The 11,941-nt window shown below is 28.7% G+C and overlaps 1 protein-coding gene across 1 annotated transcript; it reads left to right on the forward strand.

Moving 5' to 3' along the window:
* Window positions 1-851: 851 nt before the first annotated feature.
* On the forward strand, window positions 852-4,680 carry LOC105113456 (tetraketide alpha-pyrone reductase 2-like). The gene is made up of 6 exons (XM_011009637.1): window positions 852-1,043; window positions 1,140-1,312; window positions 3,093-3,281; window positions 3,392-3,554; window positions 4,000-4,189; window positions 4,310-4,680. Exons 1-6 carry the CDS (start codon window positions 938-940, stop codon window positions 4,458-4,460), a joined length of 972 nt encoding a protein of 323 aa, XP_011007939.1. The 5' UTR covers window positions 852-937; the 3' UTR covers window positions 4,461-4,680.
* Window positions 4,681-11,941: the final 7,261 nt, after the last annotated feature.

Here is an 11,941-nt window from a genome sequence, read left to right on the forward strand (position 1 = left end):
TTTGGGTTTGTGGTTATTGTAATTTTATCAAGTCCATCCACCAAGCATGATTTCAGAAAAATCAATAATTTTTGTACACAGCCCAAATAAAATCAAATAAAATAAAACAATGGTGGGTGAGATAAAAGCCTATTTTCTTCTGCATTTTAAAATTATTTTTGAAAAAATTAAAAAACAATTATTATATTTAAATTATTATATTTTTAGTATTTTTAAATTATTTTAATATATTAATATTAAAAATAATTTTTTAAAAATAAAAAATATCATTAATATATATATTTTATTATAAAAAATTATTTAAAAAACACCTATAACTCCACCACCAAACCAGCAAAAAAGCACCGACTTTTCAGATAATTTCAACCACTATTGTTCAGGTATCCGTAACAGAAAGGAATTAAATGAGGGCGTCCCACTTGTTATAACTATTGTTGAGATTCGACAACGTCCGGGTGAATGGCATCCAATGAGAACCCAAATGTATGGCTGTTATTTAAAATACAAAAAACATAAATCGTGTGGCATAGCTCAGCCCGTGGAGAACGACAAATCAATGTTCAGTAAGAAATGTAACGAATCTCGAGGAAAGAAAGAACCTCTGTTAAGAATGTGATTGTTTCCGCGACTGAGGGAGTTTCTTTTTTAAAAAAAAATGAGAATATTTTTTAATATTTTTATATCATTTTAATATAATAATATAAAAATAAAATTTAAAAAATAAAAAATGTTATTTTTATTATTTTTTATTAAAAAATACTTTAAAAAACACTTCCAATTACCCGCTCCCACGACATTCAATTTGTTACCCCACATTCATAAATGGAGAAACCACGTCAGCCACAGCCACCACTCTCCCATATCTAATAAATTTAGAGTGAAAGAGAGAAGAAGAGGTCCCTTGCTTCTGCACTCGAAAGAAAACCAATACTGGAAGATGCCGGAATATTGTGTCACAGGTGGAACAGGTTTCATAGCAGCATACTTGGTCAAGTCCTTGCTAGAGAAAGGTCACACCGTGCGGATCACAGTGCGAGACCCAGGTTCTAGTATTCTCTTCTGTCTTGTCCAATTCTGCTGTAAACTCTGCTAAATCTTCAAGATTTAAAATTTTACGCACTTGCCGTCTAAATTTTCAGGGAATGTTAGGAAGGTTGGGTTTCTTCAGGAGTTTAATGGAGCCAAGGAGCGACTCAAGATTTTTAAAGCCGACTTGTTGGAAGAAGGCAGCTTTGACGAGGCAATTCAAGGCGTTGATGGGGTCTTCCACATCGCTGCACCGGTGCTTGTTCCTTTTAGTGATAGAATTCAGGCAAGGTTCCTTGAACAATTTGTGTTATCCTTCAAGCTGTTAATCTTTCTTTTAGTATGTTCTCTGAAAATGGAATTGGGAAAGCATGCTGTTACCTTGTTTGCTTTATTAAATAAATTAGCATTATAAAGAAAGCTAAAATTCGTGAGAAAATCAATGTTGATCAACAGATTTTATTATGTATTGTAATAGTGATTTTATTGATGGAAAAAAGCTAAAATTTGTGAGAAAATCACTTTAGGTCAAGAAAGTTTATTAGGTACTGTAATAATAATTTTATTTTTAATTTCTCATCATCTTTTTGCAAGCAGTTAAACGCTTCTCTTTTTTTTCCTCCATAGAGATATTTAAGTTTTTTTAATTTTTAAGTAAAGTTAAATAATGTTTTTAGCCTACAACAACAACAAAAAACACCTTATTTTGTTTTTTTGCATGGATATTAAGAGAATCATATGAGCATTTTCGTAATTTTACAATATATTTATTATTTTTTAATTAAAAATTGCAAGTCCATTTTCCTCACATCCTAGAAAATGGATGGTCCGTGTGTTATTAAAGAGGTGATATAACGCTTACCTTACCAGTTGTTAGATATGATTATTTATCATCTAACTAGATATATAATCATGTTTTTCTGCACATGATGTAACATGTATTAACAAATAATAGCTAAATTACAGCTGATTAGACCACGAAAACAACCGCAGCTTCATTTAAGTAAGATTTTTCATATATATATATATACATTAGAACTTACCTATATTTTTTTTTTGTGCAACATATTTTATAAATTTATTATATTCAAAAAGGAAAGAATAAAAAAAAAATTAGTTCTAAGTGATTTATTTTAAGTCTTTAAAAATAAACTCTTTTTTTATGTATTATGAATAAAAATATTAATTTTTTATTTTCATCCAAGTGTTGGATAATTTTTTAAAGGGTTCATATTTTTTAAAATTTGATATGTTGCATAATTTAATTGTCAAAGTTTAAATTGATTTTTTTTCTAAATATTAATATATACAAAAATTTAAAATATATGATCATAAGAGAACTTTTGAATTGATACATAAAAAATGTAGGAAAAGAAAATACTGTATATATGAAAGACTTATTGCCCTTTTGATTATCTTAATTTGTGTAATTTTATAAATGATTTTTTTTCTAAAATTATAGATTAATAAAAAAAATTAAGTGAATTTTATAGATACATGTGGTTAATATCCCAACATAGAAAAAAAATAGAATAGATAAAGACAAATAAAAATTTAAAATAAATATGTTTTAAAATAATTATATGTGAATTCTTTTATTTTTTTAAAAAAATATACATGATTTTGGCATGGTTATCAGGTTTAGTCGCTTGGATCATGTCAGGTTCATGCACTGGTTCAGCATGATTGTTAGACCTAAATGCTTGGATTTGGTAAAATGTTGAGAAGAAAAATTAACTTCTTTAATTATTTAAATTAACTCTTTTTGTTATTTTTAATAACACTATTAAAACATTATCTAATCTTAATATTTTTTATATATTTTTGAAAGAAATTTATATCCAATTAACTGGTTAAGAAATAAAGTTTGAAGGATGACACCCAAAAAAAATATTATTTTATAAATCATGTCTTTTGCAATTAAACCTTTTTAAAACAAAAAACAAAAAAACCTCGTGAATTGTGACCCGTTAAACTTGTTCCGGGTTTCTCTTATGTAAGTAAACTTGTTCAGGGTTTCTTTTTCTGAAAGTTGAAATTTTTGTTTGTGCTGGGATATTTTGCAGGAAACTTTGATTGATCCATGTATTAAGGGCACCCTGAATGTGCTGAACTCCTGCTTGAAAGCTAGTAGTGTGAAACGGGTTGTGTTCACCTCTTCATCTTCCACAGTGAGATACCGTGATGATACGCCACAAATTTTCTCTCTTAATGAGTCACATTGGAGTGATACTGAGTACTGCAAACGCCATAATGTATCAAAATTTCTTGCTTTGTTGAATTTCTTTATGCATCATTAGACATACACATGTGCACTCTTTCTTCTGTGCGGAGGAGGGATTAAACAATTCTCCTTGCCTTGTAGCTCTGGTACGCCTATGCAAAGACCGTAGCAGAGAAAGAGGCGTGGAGAGTATCGAAAGAAAATGGGATTGATCTAGTATCCTTCATCCCATCTTTCGTAGTTGGTCCATTGCTTGCACCAGAACCAAACAGTACACTGCTTTTGATACAATCTATAGTTAAAGGTTAGGCTTCCATGTTATCAATATCATGTTAAAAGCCATCACAGCCTTAAATTTTCATGCTCATCTTTTTCTCATGAAAAACAAAATATAGCTATGTCAGAGCTACATTAGTTAGTGTTTTATAAAGCTCTTCTTGTTGGCGGAAGAAAAAATTCACAGGTTTTAGCTCCTAGTGTAGAGAAAGAATTCTGAAATGCACAAGTAGACATGAGTCTTATTTGCAATGTTTGTGATGTGATCGAATTCAACCCAAGACAATGAACTGTTGAAAAATATTGCGGGATGATATTATCGGGGAACAGATGCAATGCCAGCTATAGTATTAATGCATTATCCTGGCAGATCACACTTGAGTTCCTGCTCTGGAATCACACTTGCAGTACAAGTTCTTTTTTCTTTTCCTGAAATGTTTTCTATTAATAAAGTTGCAGCATTTATTTATCAGGCTCACGAGGAGAATATCCAAACATGACGGTGGGTTTTACGCACATAGATGATGTGGTTGCTGGAAACATTTTAGCAATGGAGAATAGCGAAGCATCAGGCAGGCTACTATGTTCAGGCCCGGTAGCTCACTGGTCACAGATTATTAAGATGCTCAGGGCCAAATATCCATCCTATCCGTATGAAAACAAGTGAGTAAAGCAATGGCATCAACAACTACTTGACTTATTTCTCGAGAATGTAGCTTACTTAGCTAGAACAACCCCTCGTAAGTTTCTACTTGTTAACATTTGATGATCATGGCACTTCAGGTGTAGCAGCCAGGAAGGAGACAACATCCCACATAGCATGGATACCACAAAGATTGCTCAGTTAGGATTGCCCCCTTTCAAAACAGTTGAACAAATGTTTGATGACTGCATCAAGAGTCTCCAAGAGAAGGGATTTCTCTCAATCCCATAATTTATGCTTTAAGCCCGATAATATTGGAAAATTTGTTTTCCAACTAGCGAATGACATCTGTATTTCCCGTAATCAGGTGTGTTTGATAGTAGCTAGTGACTACTAATTAATAAGAAAGCTGCTTGCTGGCCTTCAATTATTTCATAGAATTCTTGACAATATTTCTTCTCTTATATCTCTCACTCAGTCCCTTTCATTCTTCTTATTTATCTCTTTCTTTCTCTTCTTTCCCATTCTAAACCTTCTAAATCTATCCTTTGAACTTGTCTGCTCAAAAACATACAAATTCTTAATTCATTTTTAGCAGAATTAAAAAAGTCTTATGACTTTTTTATGATTTTTTTGCAAGACACGTTCAAGGGAATGGACATTTTCTGAGTGGGGGCTTGGCACAGCGATGAAAACCTTGGATTTGGCGTTAACAAGTATGCTGGATTTAAGGTAATTAAACATGATAATTAATCAAGTTTAAAGAAAGATGAATATGATAAAAATATTAAATTTAATATATTTAATTTGAATTTTATTATTTGTTAAATTCAAGATAACGTAGATTTGATAAAAATATCAGACCCAAGATATTTAAAATTATCATTTCGTCAAGTTCAAGGTAACGTGAGTCTAACAAACATATCAAACCCACGATATTTGGACTTCGCAGTTAATCAAGTTTAAGACAATATAAGTTTAACAAACATAATGAATCTAAAACACTTGGACTTGGTAGTTAATCAACTCTAAGGTAGTGACTAATCTCCCTTGAATATAATATTGGAGAAAAACTCAGTTTCTATGAGTATAGCTTATATTTGGTGTCTTGAATTTTAATCTCTCTATATCTTTTCAAGTGTATAAAAGTTCTTCAAAAACCAATTATATTCCCATCAAATATTAATATAGATACAAGTGATATTTATCCCTCATTAAATGTTATTGTGATATCATTATATATTTTAGGTGTATAAAAATCATCTGATGACTCGTTATATTCTCATCACATATTAATATAGATGTAAGAAATATTTATTCATCATTAAATGTCATAAATATACTATGAGACGTCTAGAATAAAAATTCACAATCTTCATTTTTTATTGCACATATATTTTTAAAGTATTTTTTTCTTGAATATTCTTGTATTTTATCTCTTTAAAAAGATATTTATTTAAGTATTTGAAAGTTTATATTTTCATTAAAAGAGATTCTTAGAAATTACTAGCAACAAATCACCTTAATCTACTTAACACCAAATATAAGTTATTAATTATCTTGATTGAAAAATTAATTGAAAAAAATAGATATAACTAATTATTTAACTCAAAAACCATATTTCTAAACTAGTGGAATGTTCAGAAATTCATCAAAATCCTAAATTAAAGTTGTCTGGTTGCATTGCATTTAACTGATTGATTGTTATGACAGAAAAGACAAAATTCCGACGAGGTTCCGAAAAACTGTTTTAGATTTGAATTTTTAGGATAACCGTGAGACCTTTCAGCCGTTGGTCACAAAGGAAATCAGAAAGGTTCGTTGGTTCCTACCATGAAAAATGAAATAAAACGCTTTTAAAGCTATTAAAATCAAATTCATCATTATCAATCCTGTGAAACAAAGAAACTGTCGGAACTGATAATTGGGAAAACGATAGGCCCAATGAGTCAAAACAGAACATTTGCCTATGAAAGCCCATCCCCAAACTCAACACTCCATGGGCCTGTAAAGCCGATTAGGGGAGCCGGAATTATTAGATGCCCCGCCGCCTGTATAAAAACGAGAATTACTTGCAGAAATAATATTACGAGCGAGAAGATTTTTTAAAGTATTTTTTATTCAAAAATATATTTATATAATATTTAATTTAATTTTTAAAAAAAAATTAACCATTTATATAAAAATACTCAGAGAAATAATCTAAAACAAAAACAAACAAACAGAGCACTGACAGATAATCTATTTGTGGTTTTCTTTCTAGGCTCTAATTCTTCTGCCCCTGTTATCAAGGTAGAGAGACTCAAAAACAAAACAATCAACACCGCTAATATTGAATCTATTATAATTGTTCATTTTAAAATTAAAAAGTTTTATAAGACTTCTGCTAGAGATATGAATAAATAAAAGGCAGTCAACATTAAGGGTTTGCAGTCATATCAACACCATGAGTTCAAGGGAAATTGTTTTTTCGAAGAGAAACAGATTCCTTCAAGAGAATCCTAATTTTTTACAAAAGGCTAGCCTTGGATTCGGTCGTAGATTCTTCCAAGCCTAGTGTATTATAATCCCAGTTGCTATGCTACATTGCTTAATTAATACCTAATGCTATAGTAGTTACAAACATAAAAACAGTTTCTTAAAACAACACTCTTAACACGGCTGTGAATTTACCAGTTCCTGAAACCTTAGGCACCATGCTGTGAATTTACCAGGTAATTATCACTTGTTCTCTGCTTTAGTGCGGTTCTAATTGCGTTTCAAATCATATTTCATGAAAAAAAAAAAATTAAAAGCAGTTTTTTATTGTTTTAAAATGTAATTTCAAAAATAACTTTTAAAAAGCAAAATATATATATATTTTAAACTATATTATAATAAAAAAATATTTTAAAAAATAATCGTTTCAAACTTAATAATTATTTAAAACCAATTTTATAGTACATTTAAAGTTGAGAATACCTAGAGATGTTAGCAGTGATGATAATTTTTTTAGGTAATTTTTACTTGAAAATATATTAAAATAATATTTTTTATTTTTAAAATTTTATTTTTAATATAAGCATGTTAAAATAATTTAAAAATACCTAAAAAATAATTTTAAAAAAATTAAAAATTCATGAAACCCTAGTTGTACCGTTGCCCTGAATGAGCTTTTGAAACCAATTTTATATTATAACTAAATTCCATTATAACATTTAAATCAATAAATAAATTAAATTTATATATTTAAAAGTGATATATTGAATTCATTTTGTTTTTTATATTATTTCATCTTATTTCTTCAAATATCTCCTTGAAGGCTTGGCTTATGATTTAATTTTGTATAAATTTAAGATATTGAAATTCAAGTATTAGCAATTAAAATGATCTCAAATATAAAATTTTATTAAGATTTTTTAATTGAATTCAATTTAGATTTGTCAAAATATGTTGTTGATGACATGTAACCATCATTTTTTGTATTATTAATTAATATGACGCCTTTTTGTTTTGTTTTGTTTTTTTTTTAAGATTGAATAGGCTACTTTTTGTTTCTTATTTTAAGAAAGTCAAAATGCTCTTTTATCTTATAGGGCAAAATGAAAAAAGTATCGTGCAATAACGAAAAAGTGATAGAGACGTGTTTACCAATAGATAAAGGTCAACCACGCCCGCACAGTATTTAGCAGTTCACCCAATCTGGGGTTACATTCACCAGCTTATCAGCTCACCTAGTGATTAATTGCAATTTATTTTATAAAAAAGAGAATCAAATATTAATTAACATGCAGTCGTAGAAGAAGAAAACGAAAAAGAGTCGAGTCATCACACTTTTATCACAGTATCTGCTTGTGTAAAACCTACTCCTCCTTGTTAAGTATTGATTCTTTTCTGTATCTTTTTATTTTTCTTCTTTTATATTTAAGATATCTAAAAGTTTTTTTTTTATCTTAATATTATTTTTGTCATCATTAAGTCCTCTTGCCATATGATATCACTAACACCATCAAAGACTGACAAGTGTCATATCTCTAGAACATGAAATATTCTTTGATGTATACTTTTATCCCTGGTTATTTTTTTTTAAAATTACTTTGGATCAGATATTTTATTTTTTCTTATAAAAAATATTTGATTGAAATTTTCTGGTCATCATATTTTACAATAAATATAATTTAGTACCTATACCTATACGTCAAATCATAAACTTGGTCAAGATTATTCAAACAATTTAAATGGCTTAATGAATATGGTAAGAGTCAGGTGAATTTAAATAGGTATACTCGTTTATAAAGTATAAATTTTATTTCCTGCAATATATATATATATATATATATATATATATTAACACAATTTTCATCTTATTTTATTTATTTTTTAAAAATATTTTTCCAGTTTCAACTTAAAAAATTGGAAAAAAAATTAAAAAAGGAGAGAAGATAAGGAATTCAAAATAAATATATGATATTATGGGAATGGATTCAACCTTAAAGTACTAGTCGAGTCTCTGAACGTTTTGATAAATCTTGTCTGACTGGATTAATTGATATTGTTGTGATTATTTTCTTATGATCGCGTTTGATACTATTGTGATTTTGATGAATGCTTGTCTTCAACGATATCATGTCTGTTTTTTGAAGCCATCCCTTCCACTGAACATGACTTTAGTTTACTTGAGCAAATATACGTATATAATCTGCGCTGTTTTAACTTATTCACTTTCAATTATCCTTTTTACACTTCTTTTGTATGGTGATGGGATTAAAAATGAAGCTACTCTCACTCTATATTATTACTGTTTTAAATTAGTATAACTTAACAATTTTTTTTCTCTTCTTTTCTGTCAAGTTTCCGAAAAAATCTTTAGTCATATTGCAAATACTTGCTTTGGCTAGTTGAAATGCGGGTTTAATTTTTGATTTCATACTTGGTTTTGAATGTTAGAAACTTGAAATATTTGTTTATTTATGGTTTTTGTTTCCTTTATATAAGAAATAGCTTTCCCAGTTTTAATGTTAAAAAAATTGATTTTAACTGAACCGAACCAGTTTTGTCTAAACTAATCGGTTGAAATTTTAGGTACAAATCAAACCAAACTAGACAGTGAACAGCTATACAGCTATGCAAGCAGCGCGCTCGTGCCAAGACCAAATAATTGAGGTCGCCTTGGAAATGATTTCTCCAATGATTTCCTGCGAAGGCTTTTTTTTTTTTTTGCTTTGTTTTGTACTATAATTATACTAGTTCGAAGCAAATTAGGAATCGGTATTTTTTACCTACAAAAATAAAAAAGGTGGGGGTGCTTTTGCTGCTCGCTGCACCTAAATTTTTTTTCTTTGCTGGGTTTATGCAATTTTTTTTTCACACTATTAATTTGAATATGAATTTTTTTAAAATTATTGCATGTTTTTCTGCTTTTCTTTTTGTCGGTTGTGTGTTACACTGTTCATTTTTTTTCTTTGCCCGGTTCATGTAATTTTTTTCCTGCACTGTCCATGTGTTTGCAGCCTTGCAAGTTTTTTTGAATTTTTTATATTAGCTTTTCTTTATATATATGTGTGTGTGTATTCACACTTTAAATTATCGAAAAACATCTCGATATTAAACATCAATATTTTTAAATAGAATTTTAGTTTATGGTTAAAAACAAAGGACCAAAATAAACAAATAAAAAAGAATTTCACTGTTCAAAACATATAAAAAAACTTTGATACTGTCCTTAAAGTTTCAGTTAGTATGTTATTTGGCCTCTAAAGTTACAATACATGTATTTTGATACCAAACTTTAGGTTTTTTTTCTTTCAAGTTTCAGCATTTGTTTATTATTTGTACATTGTTTATCATCTCTCAGGTTTCAATTCTATTAGGGTGTTACTTGGCATCTAAAGTTTTGGTTTTTTTTAAATAAAGATTGGTCAGAGAAGTTCATGTGCCAAACGAATGATGCATACTTTTAATATATATATATATATATATAGAGAGAGAGAGAGAGAGAGAGATAGAGAGCGGGGACAGTTGACTTGTCCGTACATATATTTTTTTTAAATAGAAGAGCCATATGTGCGGGAGGGGGCTCTCCGCGCACAAGCATGTTAGTTCGGCACATTCACAGACGTTGGCTGTTGAAAGTATAGTTGTAGTAATTTTTTAAAATATTTTAATTTAAAAATATTTAAAAAAAATTATTTTTAATATTAATATATCAAAATAGTTTTAAAACATTAAAAAAATTAATTTAAAATAAAAAATTAAAAAATTAACTTTTTTAAAAAATAAAAACAAGCAGGTCTTTCAGGCCTAAAAACCCCTGCCTTGTTTGTTATGTCATGCTTTCTTTTTTATAGATTTATTCATTGAAACATGTAAAATAATAGATTCATGGTTTTTTATTTTTTTATCAATGCTTTCACGATCATAATATTTTTATTAAAAAAATAATATTTATGATTAAAAAACTTGATTTCTCTGTCTCTCTCTCTCTTTCTCCATATATATATATAATGAATAAATAAAAGGTATTTTTGATTAAAAATATTATTTTGTTACTTTATGATTCAAGTCATTAGAATTTGATAGATATTTTTTAATTTTCATTAGTTTTTGCTCAATAAACTATGTTGCTAATAAAAAAGACATGTTATTGTGAGGATAATAAAAATAAATGAATGAATGAGAGCATATGATTTTGACAAAAAAAAATCCTCCAGAATTTTAATCATTCACTTTCTTGTGAAAAAATAAATTTTAAAAATATCATACCCTGCCAGAACAAAAATTTACACTTTAATCCTTAATCAGCTTTTTACGAGTTATTAGATCATATATATTTTATTTTATCAAGAACAAACATTATTTCTAATTTTCATGATGCTAAAAAATGTATTAATAACCCTTCTTGCACTTGTATCGCTTGAGTAAGAAATTAACTCGCAACCCAGCCGCAATTTAGAGCCTGTGTTGCGAAAACAGCTACTTCAGTCCGAATTACAATAGCAGCTGTGGATGCATTGAGCCCTTCTTTTGCTGCATTCAATTTTTAAAGAAAATCTCGCTGCGCCACCACCTACTCCTCTACAAAGCCTGCTTTTAAATAGCATAACCACAGAAGAAAGTTCTATAAATCACACAGAAAATAATTAACAATGAAATATACTGCAACTACACTATCTTGACACGACCAAATTCAACATATTTCAATATTAACTATTTTGGCCTCTGCACAACCCAAAGGACAGCTGCATTAGTATAAGCAAAATTCAACTCATGACACACAAATCTCCACGAATCAATTAATATATAGAAATTATAATTTCCACATGCCTTAACCTTCATGGAACTTCGGTTATTTGGGCTATTGGCACCAAAAGTTAAAAAGTTTCACTGAAATAACATGATTTAAAAGGTTTTGTTTAAATAGTATAATTTAAGATTATTATATTTTTGAATCAGAACATTCAACAAATATTATTATTCCCAAACATGACAACCATCGTGTCATGATTACCTAGTGCAACAATCACCATGTTGCGCTTCGGAACAATAATAAAAGTTAAATATCACACTTCAAAACTGTAATTTTTTTAAATAATATGGTCCTAAACCACGAACATTTAATGTTTATAAGTTCCAATAGTTAAATCCACATAACCTAACCAAAATCTAGAACTATAATACCCCTTAACATCCTAGTATTTGAAAGTTTACATACACAAACCTTAATTATTTTCACCTATCATATTCACGAACTATTATATACAAGAATGTTTTCATGAGACGAATACAAATAAATA

The sequence above is a fragment of the Populus euphratica genome, unplaced genomic scaffold (assembly GCF_000495115.2).
Source record: "Populus euphratica unplaced genomic scaffold, PopEup_1.0 scaffold5.1, whole genome shotgun sequence".
In the NCBI taxonomy this organism is placed as follows: Eukaryota; Viridiplantae; Streptophyta; class Magnoliopsida; order Malpighiales; family Salicaceae; genus Populus; species Populus euphratica.

Bases quoted from the DNA above. Each gene is read 5' to 3' on its own strand.
- LOC105113456 (XM_011009637.1), top strand. From the start codon at position 938: ATGCCGGAATATTGTGTCACAGGTGGAACAGGTTTCATAGCAGCATAC. The intron at 3,555-3,999 runs GTTAGGCTTCCA...TTTATTTATCAG, and splicing joins GATACAATCTATAGTTAAAG to GCTCACGAGGAGAATATCCA. The intron at 4,190-4,309 runs GTGAGTAAAGCA...ATGGCACTTCAG, and splicing joins TCCTATCCGTATGAAAACAA to GTGTAGCAGCCAGGAAGGAG.